This window comes from Molothrus ater, chromosome 7, assembly GCF_012460135.2.
Source record: "Molothrus ater isolate BHLD 08-10-18 breed brown headed cowbird chromosome 7, BPBGC_Mater_1.1, whole genome shotgun sequence".
NCBI classification, from domain to species: Eukaryota; Metazoa; Chordata; class Aves; order Passeriformes; family Icteridae; genus Molothrus; species Molothrus ater.
Genome location: NC_050484.2, coordinates 7,861,629 through 7,884,330, shown reverse-complemented (window position 1 = coordinate 7,884,330; position 22,702 = coordinate 7,861,629). Strand labels below are relative to the sequence as shown.

Genomic DNA, 22,702 nt, shown 5'->3' with positions numbered 1-22,702 from the left:
GCTACCTGCCTTGGAGAAAGACCTGATAGCACTGAAATCTCCTTCAAAAGAAAAAATTGCAGATTTATTGAACTCTTACCACATGAAGGTAATCTGAAATTACTGAAATCAAGCACAATTGTTAAATACATGTAGACATTATTTTTTTATCCATGCTACTGATTATCTTTTTCTGTGTTTGAAAATAATGAGTTTCCAAACTCATTGCACTCTCTCCATAATACTTGTGTTAGCCCCATGTAACAATGGGCATGAAAATAAACGGTTTTGCCTTCACAATCAGTGGCTATTTTAACTCTTTTGATGTGCATTGCAGTTCTCTTTCAAAAGAAACCTCTAGAGTCAAACCAGTATTCAGTGTTACTCAGTCAATTACTCTGCTGTTGTTCAGCTTTAAAATGAGCTGTGTCTACTCTTGTTATTTCTGTTTTGTAATTACTAAGTTCATAAATAAGATTAATTGGAAAAATAAATGGGATAAGCTAATTTACATCATAGTACTGATTATTTTGACTAAACAGAATGCTGTGAAATGGGAGTGATTATATGTTGCAGTATCCTGCTTTACAAGAGTACACTGAATGGAAGAGGAAACTGTATTTTTAGTTATCAGAACTGAAATGCCTTTTCAGCTTCAGCTGCTGTTCCTGAAACATCTGCTTGTGTCCCAAACCCCTTAATGCCAGAAGATGTGAAACATTTGACAGCCTTCCCACAGAAGGCCAATGGATCTATCACACACTTTGTATGTCTAAATAAAATTTTGTTAAATGATGTAGAAAAGAGAAGGAAGAGAAATGCATTTTCCCTTGGCCATTAGAAAAGCCTAAACATAGGCCTGTATATTTTTAAAGAAAATGAAAGGTTGTTTTTAAAAACAATCTCTGATTCTTGAGTAGATTTATGTGCACTGAATTTAGTGTATTGCACAGAAGTGTTTTGATGGAATAATCAGAATTACTTGTGTACAAGATAACCACCCAGACAAATATGCATTCACAGTAGCTCAGACAAAGCACTGCAGTATGAGGCAACATATTTAACATTCACAGGATAGTGCCAAGTTCATATATACACACTGCAGAATTTTAATTCATTAAAAATTGCACTGTCTTAAGAACATCAGGTGTTCATTTATGATAAAATATTTCTGGAACACAAGTCACTGAAATTTTTTGTACTGATACACTTTTCAGTCTAAAATAACCAAGTAAAATATGTATTTGCTTTTTAAATAGTGCACAATTGATCAAGAAAAGGAGTTTTCACTTGATGAACATATGGAGAAGATTAACAGGTATTCAGTAATTTTTGAAATTTTTCATTCTTGTGTGTAGAGAACATGAAGTTAAATCTAGTAACATTATTTCACAGATAAGGTGAGAGAAATTGCCTCCAAGTTTAAATAGCATTTTGTCTTTAGGGAGCTTTATCTGAAGCTAATTAAACATTTCACTCATCAGTACATTAAATACTTGGGCAAAGTAACCTGATTCATAGCCTATGGCACATTAAAATGAACATTTTCTGTAGATATTGGATGGGAATTTGTGAGAGTAACTGTTCCATTGCACAGGAAATGTAACCTAACACATTTACAGTACTCATTGGGTAAAGGCCAATGATAGCTTGGAACTTAAGGAAAGGAGAAATAAATTGAGAGTGATAAGAAAGAGCTAAATCTCTGCATGAAGGATGGCAGTAACTACATTTAGAGATAAAAGATGCTGACAGCAAACCAGCAGAATGGAGCTGATAGCTAAAGATTTACTATGTTATAAATATATAGCTAAGACTGATGGTAGTAATTGAAGTTTGTAAATAAATACCATAGTTTCTTAGTAAGGTTTATTGAAATACTAGAGATTCGTAAAGGAAAAGGAGATGCCTGAATTACTTGAAACTGAACAGCATGGAAGACATTGCTAAGAAAAGCCATATCAGCTGGTTATGCTCTAACATCCCTTCAAAGGTAAAACAGAGACTGAAGCAGCTTGTTGACTGATTTTTTTTCCTCTAGTCTTTTTTCAGCAAATAGTATGGAAGAAATTGTTAAAAAATTAAAGCAAGATGGTTCTCCTTTTGCCATGAAGCAGCTAGAGGTAAAGTCTTCTATGTCATTTTTATTAGAAATTTTAAGTCTGGTCTTATGGTTTCTTATCATAGGGCAGACTTTAGTTACCCTATAGGGCTTTGGACTGAGAGCCTCAGGTTCTCACACACAGTCCTGAGGGATTCTCAGTAGTTCTACTCAGACAAGGGGATTCCTCTAAAATCACAAAATGTGAGCACCATCATATGGTGCATAGAATTTGTAATTTAGTAAAAAAAACCAAGCTCCCCTTTCTTTTCCCCTCCTCATGGTCAGGGGGTTGTTGGGAACAAGTGTTTCCTTTATAGCTTCTCATTATGTTGCCAAAGCTTGGAATAAAACAGTGCCGGAACAGTGTTGTTGGTTTTCTTCCATTCCAGATACCTCATTTGGGTAAGCAGCAAAAAAATTTATAATCACAAAGTATTTTTTGATCTTTCTAATGCATTTCTGAGTGTTGGATGTAGTCACTACTCAAAAAACGTGCAGCAATGCTTCAAATATAATTCATAGTTCAGCCTCAAAATTTATGAATTTACATTCATTTATGAATAATGTGTGTATTTTCTTTTTTTCCTTTGAAGTATCTTTGTTCAGCTGCCTTGTAAAAGTTTTGTATGGAGCTAGTGAAATTTTCCAACTGGATAGAACTGAAGTATTCCTCCAGCAAAAGGGTCGTTTTAACTTTAGTACAGCTCACAGAAGAAATCCTGCTTTCATAGTAAAATAAAACATCCATCATCTCTGACTTTGATATGAAGCAGAAGGAATTTTATAAGGTAGTATTCACATTAGGCACCCTGTCACTTTAAAAAAAAAAAAGAATTCAAGATGTAACACATTGTCACTGCAACTATCAAACAGTTTGTGAGAAAGGAAGTTCTAAGACTATTTTTGTGCCAACCAGTACATCTAGTACACTGCAAGAAGTTTAGCATATGTCTTATAATAGCAAAATTGAATACAAGGGAAAGCTGAGTTTTTCTCCTACTACTCCAAATTTCATCAGATAAAGCAGTCAAATGAGTTGGTGCCAGAATAAAAATGTTATCTGTTCATATTATATTGATTAGGTTCAGTGGATGTTGAAAATAACAAAGAATTATTTGTTCTTTTTCCTTATTATGATAGCACATTTGTTTAAGAGTTTTAATTCAGAACTAAGTTATCTAGTGATGACTAAATTAGGTCATCTACTTCAAAGTTATGATTTTGTGTAACTGATTTTTTAAATTCCCGAACGACAACAACAAAAAAGGGCTATTTTGTTGCTTCTTCAGTTCTCTTATGTCTTTAATAGGACTTTATAACAACTTTTTTCTTTCATGTGATTCATAAATGAATGTCCTTGGAGTTGACCAGAGTTTCAGAACAATTGTCTGCTCTGTTCAAGAGATAAGACTGTTGGTATTACTTGCTTCAGTCCATGCAGAAATTCATGGGAAAAACCCCATGAAACAAATCCCACATTTTCTAGCAGATGCAAGACTTTAGTGTGATCAAATACTTAAATTTCAGAGGAGTTTCTGACAGCAGACATGCTGTGCTAAGCAGTAGGATTGGGCAAGGTTGAGAAACTGAGGTTTCACTTTAGTGTCCAGGTACAGGAACAACAGCAAATCCACCTGATAAATATCATAGCAGCTGATTTAGTAACAGCAATGTCTATGCCTATTCTCCTTGTTCATTCCTGTATTTATTATATGTATAAGCAAACTTATGGAATAAGTAAGCCCTAACTGAAATTTTAATACAAATATCCTAATTTGGAGGTACCCCTTGGTACATCCACCTTGGATCAGCAAGGTTAATAAAATGGAACTCCTAGTTCCACAATAATCCAAGTATGCTGTGAGCCATGCTATCCCATGTAGCCTGTTCTCATTGACCTACAACACTCCTGCTTTTTACTTTCAAAACATGCCTGCTTGGCAGGCTGTCACATAGCTGATACTGAAATATTGTGTGAAGAATATAAAGTTGTTAGAATTCTACTTGAGAACGACTTCATGATTTACACCACACTTTGAACCCAGCTACAAACAGGTAGAAAGCTAGGGAACTTCCACTTTGAACTCAGTAGTTTTCAAACCTTTAACTTTGTAGTGCTACTTTGTTTTCAGTATGTACATGAGCCAAAAAGCTTTAATCTGAGGGGCAGGTGTGCCATTTCTAGTGGGGTGAAGTAAATGCCAGGTCTTAACCTGAAAAGCACCAGATACTTGACTTGGTTTTCACATAAGTAAATGATGGAGGTCTTCATCTATTGCAAGGGGAGTCATGCACTGGACCTCTGGGAGGCTTTGGGGTTTCTAAGTGAAAGAAAGTCACTATTCCTACTTTTATGCTTGTAAGGGAATCTGCTGTGTCAGTGCCACTTAATTCAGTCACCTTCTGTTAGTATTTTATTGGTGTTCAGTCTACTGCAAATTCAGCTTAGAGCTTTTCGAATCATTGTGTCAGAATCACGATGGTTTGAAAGATAATGGAATACATGTCAAGTACTTCTATGAAGACTTCTTTGCATTTTAGTACTCCCCACTCCAGCCTATCCTGTCTCTTTTCCAGGCTTGTTCCCTAGCACCAATCCCCTCCTCTTTGTACAGAGAATGTATTTATAGCTACACTGGTGACTCATTTTTCTGCAATTACACCTACCCATTTTCCTGCCGTGTTCCTCTTCCTCCAGCTTGATTTATGTCAGTACCTCCTCCACCTTCAGCCTCATTGATATGCCAAGATAACCAGTGTAGTGCATCTAGCAGCTCCCTTAAGTGCTGTTTGCAGATCTTCCCCATTCCAGTGCATGCTTTGACCAGAACTTGCCATGACCATTTCACCCCTGGAGCCATCCGGCTGTACCATGCATAGCATTTAACCTGGTCTGAGCAAAGACTTCCTAATCTAAATGACAGAATGTGCAACTCAAAGGAGGAAAGGTCCAGCTGAAAGATGAGGCCAGCAAGAGCATCATACAGGAAAAAAGGGGCCCAGAGTTAAGAGCTGCCACCCATCTGGGACCTACAGAGTGATGTAGGTGGAGGTAGAGCAGATTTCTTAATCTTCTGAAAGGCAGCTCATTGTTGGGAGAGCTTGACCAGAACTGAGGAACTGTTGGCACTTGGAGCCAATGTTGGCTCATTCTTTGCCAGCCTCTCTCTCTCAAGCACAGTGATCACATGCAAGTTACAGAATGACAGAGCCAGTGCTTTGAAGGCACAATTCCACACACTCCTGCTTGTGTAGCAATCACATGTTTTCCAGCTTAACTAGGCAAAATGGGTCACTGCTGTATCAGCTGGTGTCTGGAGGGATGAAGAGTAATTGGGAGCTAGAAAAAAAAATGTTGCTGCTGATGACTGGAAACCTGCCATTTCAGGCTGTGGTAAGGAGCCTAATGTCTGCAATGAAAATAATGTAAAGAGGCAAATCATACCATCTGCTGCTTTTTAATTGTGATGAAAATGTCCTAATTATCAGGAAGTGTCTGTTGTACCATGAATGATACACATCTTTTATTTGGGTTTATAGAGAAGGGAGGGTTGTGTTTAGAGTAAGAAAACAGTGATAAGCAACAATAAGATTTAGCTCCTTTTCCCCACAACCCCATGAAGCTTTAAAGCTCAGTTCTTTTTTCTTAACTAGGATTTTTATCTTTCTCCCCACTTTCCCCTACTGTTTACTGGCACACAGTTCACCAAAGGATACTCCTGAGAGCCAGATTTACAGCATTTGTTTGTGTGCTTTACAAGAATCCTGTCTGTGGCACAATATTTATAGCCTGTGCTTCTGTCAAAAGAAGGCAAGGCCTCCAAGCTTCCTATCAGCAAAGTAATTTAGGGCTAAACTACTTCAGTATCTGTTAATCCTATACAAGAAACCTGGATAAATATGTTTGGTTTATTCTAACATTTTCTTCCACAGATTTCTTCCTTGCATATCGTTTGGTCTTTGCCAGTGATGGTGAAGCAACGACTTGAAGTTTGTTGCCAATCTCTCTATTATACCTTACTACTCTGTTGTACCAAATAAAACTTACATGCTAAGCAATACTAATATCACCTACACCTAGTAAATCTAGGAGTAATTCACACTAAATATATATACGATATCCAAAACCAAAGTATAATTGCTTATAACACTTGCCTTCACTTATCAAAAGATTCTCCTTGAAAATGTCTTTCAAACTACAGTAATTTCTCTGGCCAGTAGTAATTTTATCTCAAATGATGGGACCTTAGGAGTTTTAGGTTTTCCACAAGTGATGGCACACATCCTAGAGATCTTGCTGATCAAAGCTCATGCAGGAAAGTTCATTTAATGTGACAGCTTGGTGGGAGGGAGCAGGAGGAATAGGTGTCACAGAGGGAGCTCAGGGGGAAGAGAGCCATCATTTACTTCACAAAGTTTAAAATACACAAAAGACAGACTTGCAAAAGTGTCCAAATTGAAGAAAATCAAAATAATGTTACTGTCTCCCCCAGACTATTAATAAGATGTCACCCACGTCTTTGAAGCTGACTCTCAGACAGCTCAGAGAAGGAGCTTCCATGAGCTTACAGGAGGTGCTCCGGATGGAATACAGACTGAGCCAAGCGTGCATGGTGAGCAACAGCTGAGCCTCTTGTCCCTTTCCAGCCACAGGGTGGGGGGGGAAGTCTATCAGAGACTAAAAATTTCATGGAGATTTCATCAAGAGTTTATAATTTATACGTTTTAATTTTCAATATCATCAAGGTGTGTGGGTGAGGCTGTCACGTTTTCCATGTTTCATGTTATTATATGGTATGCAAAGGACACTACATCAGTGATGGTCAGATGGGAATGTAGAAGACTTCAATTAAAAAATATGAAAACATTAATATGTAGATAGTTTCATATTTGGATTGTAATTTTAAAACTGGTGTTCTTGAACAGGTTTTCTATTCAAATTACTTAGCCCTCAGTGCCTCAGTTCCCAGCAGCAGGGTGCAAATAGTTCTTTATCACTGCCTTTCAAGAGTGTCATCTATGAAAAATTTATCACAGCAAGAGATTTTAGTGCTATTTGTACTAAGTGCTGAGTACTTGGATAGCATATGAGAAAGTGATCCTTGCAGTGGAACAGAGCTGCTAACTGAATTACCTGAACAAATGCCTTATGGGGTTTGCCATGGCATCCTTATTATATTAGTTTTGGCACATTTTTAAAATAAGGTTTTTATGTGTCCAATTAAATTATTTGTGATAGTCAAAGTAAATACTTAAAGAAGTGAAAATCTGTCTAATCCTGATGTTCTAATGCCTGACTAAAACTAAGATTGTGGCTCCATTACTAATGAAGCATGCTTAGGGATTTAAGTGTTACATTACCCTTTTTTAAAAAAGAATTGGATGTTTACAGGATTCCATTTCACTGCAAAGTGTTCCAAGTCTGCAGAATACATCACAATTCTTGAAGACTGGCTTTTCTCAAAAGAATTTCTGATACTACACACCTTAGCCCCATTGTGTGAACCTCTTTAGAAAGAGATCTGAGGTGTTACACAGAGAGAACTTGGACAATGGCACAGCTACAGGTCAGACTGATTTTAAGAAATGTGACTGCATTTAAGGAAGAAGATACAGAGCTCTTTAATAAGTAAAGACAAAGTAGGCCTAGGAAAGGACAGTACAACTGGGATTTAACTGAATCTTGAGAACTTGCATTTCAAGCAGAAGTGGAATAGGGAAAGATGGGATAAATAAAACCTGTCATGTTACAGCTTTCTTTTTTATAATCTTTCAGAAAGGCCATGACTTCTACGAAGGGGTTCGAGCAGGTAAGTATCCACACCAGAAACACTCCTCAAGCTAATAGCCCACAAATTCACAATTATGGTGTTTCTTTGGAAGTCACTACTAGTGCATGCAGCAACAGCCCAGAAAACTTCCCAGCTTTACATAGGTTTTGCTTATTGGACTTTTGTGTGGCCAAAATTTATTATTGTTCCAAAGCACAAGATCCACGTTGTTTCCCTTGTGCAATTTCAGTTCCCTATAACGTTATTTATCCACCCGGTTGCACCATTTCACATTTAACACTGACAGTACTGAGTAGCTGCATGCATCACTTGTGTCCAGGTTTAGTGTTGCCACAGAGCTGGTTCAGCCAGATACACAATGCTTTGAGACTCAAAATCAAAAACAATTGTTTGTATAGAAAACTGTTAGAACAAAGATTTACTTTCCCTCCTGTCCAGAATATCTCTGAATGGAAGTGTCTTACTACTAAAAAACTATATATGTAAACTTAACATAAACTAATTCAGTATTTTAAGGCATTGGTCAGGAGAGGTAGAGGTAAAAGTAGAGCAGTGGCTCAGCAAATTCATCCAGGGGACAGACTTCAAGCCTGTCCTTGATCCTACTGCTGATTCACTGTGCAGTTTTTCAAACCCAAAGTCACATCTGTTGGGAGCTGTAGCAATTATTTATGTACTGTTCATCACGAGATGAAATAAAGCACAGGCTTTTTCCAAGGAGCTTACAGTACAAGGCATTTGGATGGATAACTTCTGGTTGGACTTTTAATTCACACAGTTACATACTCAAGTATTATCACCTCCTCCTCATTGTTTTATATCTGTCTTTATAAAGCAGTTTAAATTCCACTTGAGGAATGGATATTAGTTGGAGTGGCTGCTATTAGTAACACTGTACTAAAGATAGCCTGGGGTGAGAGATGCAAAATTTATTCATACAGCATGGGGAAAGTTTCTGACTTTAATTAATTAGTCTTTAGCACTCATTAGCAGACACTCCTTTGAAGAATTTACCACACATGTTGAGAAGTGGTTTTCATTATGTTGGTAATGGGGACAAGGGTACCTTAAAAATACTGTTCCTGGCATATATTCTAAATCAGCAAATAAGCTGCTAAAATGTAGTTATTCAGGAAGTGACAAACTCCAAGTTTGAGAGTCACAGGAGCACCAACTGAATTTCTCCTTGCAAGGCACAAGGTCATAAAACCATCTGGGACTGCAGTACAGTACAAAGGCAAATCCCTTGTCAGTATGGCAGGAAATGCACAAACTGCTTGTAAAGAGAGAGGCTGCAAGAACAGCAGTTGGGAAACTTCTCTTTTCCACAGGATGATGTAGCAAAAGTTTAACTATATCAGGGGAAGGAAAAAAACAAACCCACCAAAGATCTAACTGCACTGAGGGGATTGCTTATAATAATTTGTTCCTGAAGCACTTTTGTTCTCTGCTTACTGCATAGATCTTCTTCCCAGATTTTCACTCTTAGCATTGTTTCTCCTGTTGCAGAGGAGTGTAGAATCTGACTCAAGATCACTTTTGTAGTTTGGTCTAATTTCATAAAAATCATTATCCATCAATGTGCTGAGCATCCTTTTTAACAGGAAGGGAGATTATTAAGTACTTCACAGAACCAACCATTGTGAATAAAATTGATAAAAGTGTTATGTATTAGCTTTCTCTTTCCTAAAAGGTTACATTACAAGCATTTACGAGCCAGTTATTGACCCTCTCCACCACAAAAAGATCTACCATCAAAAGAAGTTGAGTTACAACAATCAGATTTTAGTTTAAGAATGTTTCTCGGCAGCCAATGGCCACAGGTCAGGTTTTACTAATACCTTTCATCTGCTTCAAACCTTAATTTTAAAAGGCTTTCTAGGGAGTAGTTTTAAAGCTTTTTAAACCTACTTTGACCTGAGGTCAAAATTTCTTTTTTATTTTTAGCCAGTTTTCTTTCAACCTGAAAATCTGCTGTGGCAGTCTTCCCTGTTTATGATTCTTGTGATTGGAGTGGTTAAAGAAAAGCCAAAACTCTTAAAGCGTAAAACACATGGATCATATTTCATCAGCATTTTCCTATAAAATAGTAATTGTGGACTTGGAACACATTAGGTATCAATTTTTCACCTTGATTAATAGAATAATATGTCAACTAAGAAATGCAGAGGTCTGGGTAGTTGCCAAGAATTGTTTTTCAAACCTTACTGCCTAAGAAAAGTGGTCACTTTTGGAGTCAGTGCTCAAACACATCCAGGTAGGATACAATCTCAGCAGCAAATCTCAGGGACAAATATCTGTTAATTCACCCTCCTAACTCTTTGTGCAGGAATGTGCACTTGAAATGGAACTGTAAAGGTCTTCTACATCTTGCTGATGCTGCAAAGATGATGTTTCTATGCAGCTTCTGCCACCTCCCCTGCAGGGCTGGCAGATGTGAGCTGTACCCTGGGCACCCCAGGGCCCTGCACGAGCTGAGAGACTTTATGGCAGCAAACAGAATGTCAGGGGCTTGGAAATACCAGAGTTTAGACTGTGCTGGAGGAAGCTCAGCAACAGAGCACTACCTGAAGTCTGGTAAAGTCACTGCTGCTGAACAGAGGGTTTTGGGATTTTGATTAAAAAAGGTGAAACACAAGAACAAACCCTTAACACAATGTCTGTGCTCAGTTACTTTTATCATAATGAATTCTCTTAGCCTACCTTAGAAGTCTTCAGAATTTCTGTTTTCTTAATGATTGATGTCAGGCTGGAGAGATACAAAATGTAAAGAAGTCAATGCAGAAAGGGATTATTTTCATGATTCTACTAGAAAACAAATATTTTGACTCATACAAGATTAAAGACTCTACTGGAGAGACCATTATGAGCATTGAGTTTATCCTCCAGAGTAAAACTGGCCACAGATCCAAACAGAAAGATAAACTTGAATAGACAGCAGTACCCTGGAGTGGAGAACTAGCAGCACTTACAGCATGGCAGAGGGGAAGCTGTACTAACATACACATGGACACTTTTTCCTCTCTAATTTAAACCATCTCTAGTCAATGTTGACTCTTGTGGATAACAGTTAGACTGTGAACTTCAACTAAAATTGAATAATTTTTATTCCAGTGGAATAAATATAGTTGATTTGGGATAATTACATCTTTTCACCCAAGGCAATCAGTGGTTTCACTGTGTTCAGAAATCCCCTGCAAGATCTTTTCAGTAAGTTACCCAGTTGAACATCACAGTAAAAGCACTCTTTTACAGGACTTTTCTTCTAAAGAACTGTCCTCATGGATTCTGTTTTCAGTGCAATTGAAGTTTCCCATTTAATGGGTTACCTTTTACAATTAATTTGTTTCTAAGGAGTCCTTAGTTCCCTGTTTACAAGTAAATAGGTGTAGGGCTCTGATTTGCCTTTCTCTGTGGGGATGTATGCCTGTGTATCTTCAGCTACAGAAATATTAATTAGTGCAGTTGTCATTTGAATTGTGTGTATTTTCTAGCCATTTTCAACCATTGGTTAAAGACAGAAAAGTTAAAGAGAAGTTTTCAGGTCACATCTTTTTTTTTCTACAAGTTGGTGGGCAGACCATAAGGCCTGTTACTTTGATAAGCACAGTCTCTAGGTAGGTATTCTTTTAACTGAACATAACATTCCACCCCCTTACACATTCCTCATCTTGGATATTTCTAGTTCACTCAATAAGAACAAACTCAGTTTAGAAAAACATGACAACTTACCCAAAAATAGCTGTTATTCTTGAAAATACCTGGTCTCTGTGAGTGTCATAGGTCACCTGCCTTTAGAACCATTCTCCTCTAAACTCTTTGTCAGAAAACAAACAAATAAAGGCCATTCTCAGGAGAGAAATTGGAAATGTGCTTCCTCGTCCTGCCCATCCTCTCTTATATGCTGTGGGCTGTGTTGGTCAGGAGCCTCCCCCAGGCCACAGGTGCATCTCCAAATCAGGTGCTGATCTCACTCATCTGAAGGGAATGAGGGTTGTGAGGGTTGTTGGCAACCAGTGCATCTTAGGGAGCCACAGTTCTTACAGCTGTTCTTCTTTAAATGATAAAAATGTCACATTTTCAGTAGCACCTTTATGGTTTTCTTAAAGTTTGAAAGGTGTTTGGAAGGATGCTCTGGAAGTCCATTAATACTGGTCAGTTTTACACACAAATTAACTCCCTCTTGTTTTACTGTTTGCTAATGCAGCCATTGCTGACATGCCTTCAACATTCCTGTGATACAGAGAATGTTCTTTGGGAATTGGCATTTTCTTGTTAGCCTTTTACATGTGATTCATTCAGTGATGGTTTTTATCTTGAGTGCTGTATTTCCCAGGCTGCAGCATAAAGTCTGTGTACTAAGGTTATACAGATTGTCACAGTTAAATGTACCCAGGCCTCAGCAGCTGTCAGTATTTACAAATAAACACCCTCAGTTCCCACAAAGACACCCTCCTCATGAGTTATTTCATTATTAATGTGATGTGTTTAAATTAGCTTTAGGCACTTAGCACCACTGAGTCATCTCCTGTACTCTCCCAAGAGTCAGATTTTGCACAGAGGTGTGAAAGCCTTGTCCAAAAGCAGCACTGTAAAGTGCCATTCGCAGGCTCCCATGAAGTGTAAGTCAGCCACGAGTGGCAGGTCTGACTAAACCACTCATTTCAGGGCTGTTCCTTCAAATCTTGGGCTGCTCTGAAGTGATTCCCTGTTCCTTGTGTCATCCAGCAACTCCCAGAGACATCTCTGGGCAGGTCACAACTCAGGAACTTCTGCTAGAGTAGAAACATCTGTGTTACAGGAGCTCTGCCTTCTCCAGAACACACAGATTTGTCTCCCCCATGGAATCACTGTAGTGATCTGTCTCGATGCAGTCTTAAGTCATTTTAATTGGAGGAAGTTCATGAGTAACTTTGGTGTTTCTCTGTTCACCTGGCAGTGCTGATTGACAAAGACCAGTCCCCCAAATGGAAGCCAGCTGCTCTAGAAGAAGTCAGCGATGAATTTGTGGACAATTGTTTTAAACCACTGGGAAACGATGATCTCAAGCTGTAAAGATCAAACCTATTGACATCTATCTGCTTAGTTCTGTGATACAAAAATTAACTGCAGTGTGATCAGTTTGGACAAGACTTTTTTAGTCACAAGTCACAAGTCTATTTTTCTTCTTTTTTTTTTTTTTTTTTGCATTCAGGAACATTCTTTGTAATGAGAAAATAATTGTATCTCTGGTTAATAATGGGAAAAATTACTTCAAGGCAAATTGTTATTTTTACAGCTTTAGACAGTGATTAACATTTAATTTTTTGCATCAGCTCTTAGTTTAGGAGGAGCCCTTGGGCAAAAGAGCACATTTTAAGAGGTGACCTAATAAGCAAAAAGTCAAGAGACCTTTTGTGTTCTTGGCTCTGTCACTGATCTGGTAAATTGGGATTGTGCCACAGATTCTTCTGTGTACAATGAAAATAAAATATGGTTAAACCTTTAATGCAGTCAGAGCTACAAAGGAAAATGGAAGACAGAATCCATGGTGTTAAATATCCTTTTAAATAAAAGCTCAGACTGATACATTATTAGTCTGAGAACAAAAAATTGTTCTATTGATTAAACACTTGTAATTTTTCAGCCTTGCTGTGTGATGTAAACATTGTTTCAAATGTGATAATCTTGCCAGAGCCTGAAGCACACTTCACTTCGCTTGCATAGCCCGCTTTTTAAAATGTCATTATGTCTGATTCAACTGCATAATCAGTATTTCACGATTTCAGAAAATTGCTGGTTTTTCTTGGTCTAATAGTGGTGAAGAAACAAGTGCCTCAAACCTTGCTGTGAACACCAAGCAGCAATCTCCAGTGCATTCAAGGTGGTGGGGTTCTGATGCTGATAAGACATGAAGTTACACAACATAACCAGAACCCCTTGATACAAGTATTTGTGGGAGGGAGAATTATTTTTTCTTTTGTATACAGACAGCTACTAATCTTTCTTCAACATTACGCCTTCTTTTTTATGCTTCATCAGAGCACGTAGCAGTGTTTCTTTCTGCTTGCTTCTACACTTACAGGCAGGTCACAAGTACAAATTTTGGCTTCTCTGAAGAACAAAGGAAGAAAACTATTGTTTGAATGCCATAGTCAGCAGTGGGGAATGAAGAAGTCAGAGCTACAGCAGAACCATGGTGGAGTTTTTAATGTTGGGCAGTTTTTTATGACGAACATCAATGGTCTGCAATGGCTTAAGGCTCCTTCCTTCTAGGAGCTGTTGCCTGGAAACTAAGTCCAGGAAATTCAGGCATCAAGGTGAACTTCCAAGAGTGACTTTCAAAAAATCAGAGGTGAGCAAATGGAGAGCTAAATCAAGAAAAAATGGCACCTTGCTTTGGCACTAGAGTCTTGTAAGATAAAATTGTTAAAATTTCAGCTGCAAGTGTATGTTACTGTGGACATACCTGTTATGGGACTGTCCTTGAGTTTAGTTCCCAAAGTAATTGAGATTTCATTAAAACCTCTAGGTAAGTCTGAAAGTGTCACAGGACTTTCTACCTCAAGCTGGTCCCACATAAGAAGTGCTCCCCCTGTATTATTTAATATTTTTATATGTTTTACATTCATAAACAATTGCTATTTTAAAATAATTTTTTCAAGATTTGTTATCTTAATAATTCCATTATTTTTAATTATTATTCCATAATTCTATTATTTATAAAAGGAGCAATCTTCAGCCAACTATATTAAACAAAAAACAATAATTCCCAGGGAGTAGGGATCGTGGCTTCTCTGATTGTACAAGATCTTAGGAAGAGCATACTTTTGAATGAATAAATTTGGACTTGCATGTTCAGTTGCTTCTAGAATTTATGTGAACAAGAATTATCCCAAGCTCAAGGTAACAAGATCCTGTCCAATCTTCGCAATCTTGTGTTTTTTTTCAAATAAAAGGCATACAAGCAGATGGTAATTTGAATTTTATTTGGTCCACAAGAAAATATTTTCCACAAAAAATATTGTAAAAATATATTGTAGTGTGTTTTATTTGGGAATACTGATGTGCCTTAGTCCAGAAACGTCAACTGTACAAAGTTGTGCTGCAGTTAATGTATTTTGAACCATTATTAGAATATCAAGTCAGTCACATCATACCCACTCAGATTAATCTTATTTCCTGGAGAAAATATAAAGCAAATGTATTTTTAACTCCAAAATAGAAGTAAACAGTTTTGCAGAGTATGCCAGTCCCAAACTGGAGTGCCTTTATTACACAAAATGAAGTCAAAGAATCAAAGGTAACTTAGCTGGAAACCCACTGTCAGTGGCTCTAAAACTCTAGCACAGCTTAGCATAAATTTATTTTGGTGAAGAAGTCTTTATTTTTACAATGTATTAGTATTGTGCCTATTAAATGTACATACAGCAGAGCTCTGGGGAGTTATCTCCCTCCATCTCTTACCAGACTGTAGCACTGAACAGATTTATTTTCTATTAAGGGTAAGTGCATTATTTATAAGGACAGCATCCTGTAAAAGAGATGATTTTCCTGGTGAGAAGCCATCTCCCTGTTGTTTGCTCTCCATTTGCTGCTGTGCCTTCCCTGAAGTGCCAGTGTCAAGGAAAGCATCCTAAAGCAGTTGGAATTGCACTTGGGGCCACTCTGGAGCTGCTGGAATCTCAGGCACCAGGGAATGCCAAGGTTGGTGGCTGCAGGTGGGGACTGGCTGGGCCACCAAGCAGCTGGTGCTGAGTCAGCCCGGGGGCAGCTGTGGGGCAGGCAGGGCAGCCACCCCACAGGGCAGCCACCCCACAGGGCAGCCACCCCACAGGGAGCAGGCCCAGGGGCACGTTCAGGGTGCCTGGGTGACCCCTCCTCTGGGAAATGCTGAGTGCTGATCACAGGGGATGCTCTGGTGGAACCTCAGCTGTGCTGTAACTCTCTCTGCCTGCTCTCAGAAGGGCATCTGATATTCCTGAAGAGTGTCAGGTGCTAAGGCCACATCCAGAGGAAAGATTTGAGACGTGGCAGCAGGAAGCACTGCAGCACCTCAGTGCCTGTAAGTGCCTTGTACAAGGGCCAGGGCAGATCCACCTCAAGGTGCTCTGACAGCGAGTGCAGTTTTCTACCCGCTCCTCACCTGCCTGGCCAACAATGGCTGTGCAGCTTTGGCTTTTTAATTACTGTGGTTAGCAGTGTTCACATTCTCAAGCCCACACTCATGTTAGAAAGGTTGGCCCTTTTTTTCTTTTTTGTATTAAAGCTTTATTTTACCTAGAATAAGAATATTAATATTTTTTAATACTGAGGTTAAGCAATATCCAATTGATATGTACTTGATCAGTGTTTTGGCTTTGCTTTCTAACTCACACTAATATATGGAGGTATTTTAAAGCAAAGAGAGTATGATCAAATATGTGCTGTAGAACTCGAAGGAACGTCACTTATCAGGAGAATTTAAGTGAACCATAAAACCTTGGTCCCACTTTGCAAATGGCTTTGAAGACGACTACGTAACTTCAAAGAGGACGACATTAACAGCATAAGCTGATTTTGTTCCCTTTTCCAGCAAAAGCCTGAAACAGCCTTAATAGCAGGTCACTGGGAATCCAGTCTGGTCTGCTGGGATTTAATGGCAGCCTTGTGCTGTGTCATAGAGGAGCATTTTTCACCCTCCATTCCTGATAAAACCACTTCCCCATATAGGTGAATTTCAAATACCTAAGTTTGTGTCACAACATTTGCAAAACAGCTCAATTCATAGACTGTCTTTCTACAGCATTTGACTTGGTCCTCTTTCTGCTTGCTTCCCATTGCTTGAAAAATCATGCTTTGGATCATTTACTAGAACTATGTGTACCTTTTAAAAATAGTAACAGCTTTAGCCAGTATGGAAAGCATTTCTCTATCAAATGAAAACAAAATCGAAAACATTTTGATCTAGGAAAAAGAACTATGTCTTTTCAACTGGGCATTACAGAGAAAAGAACAAACAGGTGGTAAAAGCCAAGCTGTTAGAAGGCCTTCACTTTGTATGAAGCATCAGCAACATTGTACCTTTGGGATGAATGAAACAATCCATCGGTGTCCTGATGTGTCTGTGGAGCACTCGAGTGCAGTGGGTCAGGCTGTGAGCCCTGGGCAAGCAGGGAGCTGTGTGGGGATGCACTGGGGGAGAAATGGAGCCCCTGAGCTTTGGGCCTAAGGCTTGGTCCCTAACTCTGCACTCAGGGCACTGCTCATGGCTGGGGCTCCTGAGGCTCCTGCTGGCATTGCCATGGACAGGTTTTCCCATGGAGAAGCAGCAGCCTACAGAAGCTGAAGGGAGATGTCCTATCCCAAGGGTGATGCTACAGAGTGGAATTGCAGTGAAATGCAGCCACAGCTGCCATGAAGCAAACTGTCCTAAAGCACTGCCACACCTCTGAAGGTTCCTCTCACCAGTTACCAGCAGTAGTTTTTGCACATCTCTCTGGGTTACAGTAAAACAACAAAACCAAATCCTTCCAAACTGGCACCCTAACACAAAAAAACCCCAAACAAAACCAAAAAACCAAACAGCTTTGGTCTGAACACAGCACCAGATGTCATTTACCTATCTTACTGCAGGGTTTTAGAGACAAGCTCTCAAGCATTTACAGAAGCATCTGTTAATGATAATGCACTGCTTATCGACACTGGCACGTTTCTCACTAGTTCACTTCAATGGAAGGTGAATAGCATCATCATCCAAATGGCTCCCTGAATACTACTGGGGTTTGCAAAGCGCCTCCCATCACCTTCATTTTGTGATTTTACAGATTCGGTTAGGTCACAGAATCAAAAGTAAAATTTATGATAGCAGTAACCTTTGCTACATGCACACCTTGATTTCACTTTAGCGAAACGCAGACAAATCACCAAGCACGGAGAGTTCATCTCACCTACAGACAGACCACTGATCTTTTATGCAGAACACAGAAATAATCCACGTTTTGTCCTCTGTGGCAGTGCTTGTAGAGGTGCAGGGCAGCCACAGTCTTCTCATCCCCCTTTTAATGCTGATTTCTGCTCACATCCAACACGCACAAAGACAGAGTACACTCAACACATGGCTGACAAGGAATGACACTTGACGAACAGGTTCTACTGCGATCCAAGTGGTTTGTTAGCAATCCAGGCTGAAAGGCAGATTTTCTCAGGCTCTCCCTGCAGACACCTCCCCACGGTGATGCTCAGGGGACAGCAGGGGCTGTCCTGGCAGGAGGCTCAGGGCACGTCGCTCTCGATGAAGGGGATGTCGCTGTACTTGCTCTCGGTCACCGCCCACTGTTTGACCGCCTGCTCCAGGATCTCCCGGGAGAGCCGGTGCGCGTAGTCCAGCACGGCGGCGCTCGAGGGCCCCTTCTCCTCCGCCTGCACCGCCAGCAGCGACGACTTCTCCCCAGCACAGCCCTCGCCGCCTGCCCCGATGCGCTCATCCTGCACAGCGTTGGAACCTTGGAAGGCAGCCTTGGATTTGATGCATCCCATGGTACATTGGAAAATGCAGCTGCAAAAGTCAGTTCAGCAGCATGTTTGGATAACCTGGAAGCGGTTCCCTTGTTCGGTAGAGCGTTGCTGCTTCTTGCCAGTGGCTCCAGTTATTTTCAAAGAAGAGGACATCTCCTTTTGTGCTTCTTCTGAGGAAATCTGTCAAAACAGTGTTTCACATAAAGGCAATAAACACGTTACCATTCTCAGTGAGCTCAAACGAAATGTACATTCACTACAGGCGCTTGGAGAAGCGGCTTAAGTAAATCTCTGCCCAGCGTGCGTAAAATGTTTTTATCAGTAACATCCATCTACTACAAGTAGGCAAAGTTTGACCTGAATTCACGCTGCCTTTGAATGCAATTCCCAGGACGGGATGTAGGCCATCTAGGAATGTAAAATATTATAAAAAGAATAAAGTCTGTCTCTTCCAAGCTGACAATGCGTTATGCTTCTCCTGAAACTGCAAACAAATGCTGTTTAGCTCCGGGGACTGCTGCTGCTGCTGGAAATAAACACCAAAACCACCCCAGAGCAGCACCACACAACCACCATAGCCAGAGTCCAATGTCATGGCTGTCACGCCCTCTGGGCACAATGACACTAATTCCCAGTGTCATTCTGCTGTTGCTGAAGGAGGCTGGAGCAGGGCAGCCACCAGAAGGTATTCACAAGGAACAAGAGCTGGTTTTGTTTTTTCCCTGGAGAGGGTAGGGAAAGCAGCAGCAGCCTGCTGTGATCAAGGCAGAGCACTTGAGAGCACAACAGAGCCAGAGCACCATTCTCACTAGAGCAGGACAGCTCTACACCCGGAGAAGGGAAAGAGACCAACAAAACACCTGGCAGGGTCCTTTTCGAGTCCTTTTCAAGTCCTCAAGATCCAGAGCTAGTCAAGTCCAAATATGGGTTTTGGTTTACTGGCCTACAAAGCTGTTTCTGGGGCTACTTCCTCTCAGGCAAAGCAGAATCTCACGCTACGCCTGACTTTGCCTGGCATGCGCTTACCCACTTATCAGAGTTAACAGACTGCCAGCCAAAATAAAGACTGCACAGCACAGAAACCAACTGTTCCCTGCAGCTTCACCCAATGACGTTGTACTAAGGTCAGCCAAAGTTAAAGATTTTTTGTAAATAGCCTTTGAAAACACACAATCATGGCAAAGATGTTAAGCCTTATTTATTTCATTTATACACTGGAGGAAATTGGGGCTCCAATCCAGTAGCCTGATCAAAGGCAAATATTTGCAGAGGAAATCAATCCCATTTGCAGGCAAATGGTGCTTCACAGGTAGGATGGGACTTCCCCAGTCTAGCAGCTGGCTCAGGAGAACCTTGAACTTGTCCCATATTCCTGGGACAAGCTCCTGTCCTCTCTTTGCTGCTTCATAAAAACCACTGCTACCTGTTTGTAGGGCTGAAGTGCAGCACAGAAGGAGTGGCTGGCACTCCTGGCAGGAAGTCAGTCCTAAAGGGCTCCAGAAAGCACCAAGTCCACACAAACGGTGCCACACCTTTAGCTGTGTAGCAGGACATTTCAGCATCGTAGAGGAGCATTTGTAGATCACCTCAGTGAAGTTCAGTGAGTCTCTTTGTGCACACTGACCTGTGCAGCACGTGCCCAGTGCTTTGGGACAGGCACTGTAGTCCACAGGCCTGTAACACAAACCCTGCTGCCAAGGGCTGACTTCTGCCTGCAGTTTTACCCAACACAGAGGAGAGCTAAGCTATCAGATTTTTATTTCAATATCTCATCAGTAAATGAGTAAAGACTGGATGGATAACTTGTTATTAGATGAGTAAACAGCAGGATTCCCTTATTACACAAAAAACTACATTTATCCCTATATCTATACCCATGTCTGTCCATAACATACACTGATCAAACTTACCATGCCTCCAGACCAGAGGCCTGAAAGCAATTCAGGCAGCTGAATAATTCAAAGCTTTAATAGTAATATCTTGTGAATGTCTAATTTCAATATTTACCATCAATAAAACATTAATACTAAGCACTTCCACTTCTCTTCTGGACAAATATGTAGCTCCAAGTACATGGTAAAGAATCACTGACAGCAGGTACCACCCAGCACTGCTGATGCCTGAAAGCTGCAGTCTTGATCCAGCCAAGGTAATGCACAGCTGCAGTGTATTTTTATCAGAGTTTAATCTTGACACTTTCCTTAAAATAGACTTTTCAGATTTGGATTTTTTCATCCAAGTCCAGAGCTATGGTTTTCCTTTTTTTAAAGTTTTTTTAATGGAGGTCTGTTAAATAGAAGCTATCTTTAGTTATCTTTAGTTAGGATTTTATCATTGCTTTCATTGCTTTAATGTTTCCCATGTGCAGCTAGAGATTTCTCTTAGGGGACACCAGCAGATGAGTTAGTGTCTAATGGAAAGGACAGAATGGGAATAGAGGGAGGATAAACTTCTCCTTAAAGCAGGTAGGGAGAAATTCCCTAAGGTCAGCATCTTCCTCTGCAGAACTCACCACCTCTGCCTCTTCACCTGGGCCAAGTCAAATGTTCCTGGGACTGTCCCACACAGAGGGCAGGGTGGCCCAGCTTGCAGACAGCAAGGCAACTCACAATACATTTCAACTGTTCCAAATCAGTTGAGCTTCAAAGCCAAGTTATGGACCCAAGTTTAAATTCTTGCCTGTTGCTCATTTCATTCTTTACAGAGCTCAGTGCTTTCCAAGCCACTGCAGTCTGTGTTACAGTGCCTGGTCTACTGGAGTTAATAATTGTTGGCACAGAAATAATTGCAAATGAAGCTGCCCTCAACCTTTTGGCTGCTTCCTTGTTTTGCTGACAGCCCTTGCCTGCACACACATGGTGAAATGCTGTTTAAATCCTCTCTGCCTAACTCATCTCCAGAGTGTTAAGTTCTGACAGATTTTAACATCCCTACCTTTCCTCTCAACGCTCATACCCTGAGAGGGAAAAAACCCAACAAATCAGAGTAGCTCATTTTACTCCCAGCACGACGCTGCATCCTGAAACTGCACAAGGCCAAACTGTGTGATAGGAGCCTGCTTCTGTCAGTGCCCAAGCTCTGCTCTGAGCCAGTTGTGCCTCAGACATCACTGCAGAGATGGTTTGGGGCTCAGGCCAAGAGCTCTGCAGTTCCTCACGTGACAAAGCTGCTGGGCTTAGCTGGAGCCAGGGGTCAGCGAGCTCTGCTTGCTCTGCTCACTCTCAACCAGAAGCTAAAGCAGCACCATCAGAAACCAGAAATCATCTTCTCTTTTTAGAGACAGATTTTACAGTAGGTGAAATGCTGATTCATTCATCTGAAAAATATAGGCTACTAGTTGTGCTCCATTTTGCTGGATGCACAGTCAAAATGTTTTTAAATGCTTCATTTAACTTCAGCACAACACTGTGCATGACTTTAATGGAAGTCTTGAAAACAATCGATTCTGTATTGGAATTGGAAGTTCCCAAGGACAAGTTCAGATGTTCTTTCACCTAATACTTTATTTACTGTGGTAATACTAGGAGAGAGAAAATTTTGAGGGGGTGGTAGCTGAACTCAGCAGGCACACTAGGGCTAAGCAGTCTCTTTGCCAGCCTGGCAAAGTGTTTCCTGCCAAGGTAAGTTCATTTCTACTGAAGGAAACAGAAAAATGGTGACAGGATGCCTGCAATTCACTATTAGACAATATGAAATAGAGGAAAAATGCATTAATCACATAACTGCCATTAAAAAAAACAAATAGGATTTTTAAAAGCATTAAAATTCTCAATAAATTAACTGCAAAAAGGTAAATGTGCAATATCAAAAATTAAGGGTTTCACTGGCCTCTGGAATACACCAGCATAAGATGAAAACAGGCAGAAGAGCAAGCATTTTGCTGTTATGCAACATCTGTAGCCATCATAAGCAGGTAAGTTCCTGCTGTCATCTACTTTTTTTCCATTCATGAGAACCTCAGGAAAAAAACCTTGAAGTTCAATATTACACTATAAGAAACTGCTTTCTGCAACAATTTATGTTACAGCAGTCACCAGATTAAAAATAAGCCAAAGTTTTCAAAGTAGCTTCAAAATGTGTAGCTTTGCCCAGCTGAAGGCAGCAAGTAATTCCTGCTGTGACAGAGGCAAACTTGTGAGTTCAGATATGATTCTTCCTCCAGCAGGGACTTTCAGTTTTCCCCTGGGTATCTGCAGGAGAAGCTCAGAGTGCCACTTACCAGAACCACGTCTGTTTCTAACAGGTTGTCCCCTCGTCCCCAGGAGAGCACAGACAACTTCACCTCTGGGAGTCTGCAAAGGGAACCCAGGAACAGAGCTTAGCACCCTCCAGGACGTCAGAGGTGCACAAA

At 40.3% G+C, this 22,702-nt stretch overlaps 2 protein-coding genes across 8 annotated transcripts in view; one reads left to right on the top strand and one right to left on the bottom strand.

The window, feature by feature from the left end:
- The window catches only part of HIBCH (3-hydroxyisobutyryl-CoA hydrolase), a 38,466-nt gene extending 23,642 nt beyond the window's left edge, over positions 1–14,824 (top strand). For both annotated transcript variants that reach the window (XM_054515352.1, XM_036386363.2), the window contains exons 9-14: positions 2–88; positions 1,239–1,297; positions 2,021–2,102; positions 6,577–6,696; positions 7,860–7,893; positions 12,815–14,824. In XM_054515352.1, coding sequence (XP_054371327.1) covers positions 2–88; positions 1,239–1,297; positions 2,021–2,102; positions 6,577–6,696; positions 7,860–7,893; positions 12,815–12,930 — 498 coding nt within the window. In that variant the 3' untranslated portion in view covers positions 12,931–14,824. The remainder of the gene's footprint in view (position 1; positions 89–1,238; positions 1,298–2,020; positions 2,103–6,576; positions 6,697–7,859; positions 7,894–12,814) is intronic.
- A 2-nt stretch (positions 14,825–14,826) lies between these two features.
- C7H2orf88 (chromosome 7 C2orf88 homolog) overlaps positions 14,827–22,702 on the bottom strand; it is a 38,413-nt gene continuing 30,537 nt past the window's right edge. For 4 of the 6 annotated variants that reach the window (XM_054515353.1, XM_036386369.2, XM_036386368.1 and 1 more), the window contains 2 exons: positions 22,571–22,643; positions 14,827–18,531 (listed from right to left, as the gene is read on the bottom strand). In XM_054515353.1, coding sequence (XP_054371328.1) covers positions 18,109–18,372 — 264 coding nt within the window. In that variant the 5' untranslated portion in view covers positions 18,373–18,531; positions 22,571–22,643 and the 3' untranslated portion in view covers positions 14,827–18,108. The remainder of the gene's footprint in view (positions 18,532–22,570; positions 22,644–22,702) is intronic. The other 2 variants (XM_036386371.2, XM_036386370.1) reach the window with 1 other exon arrangement.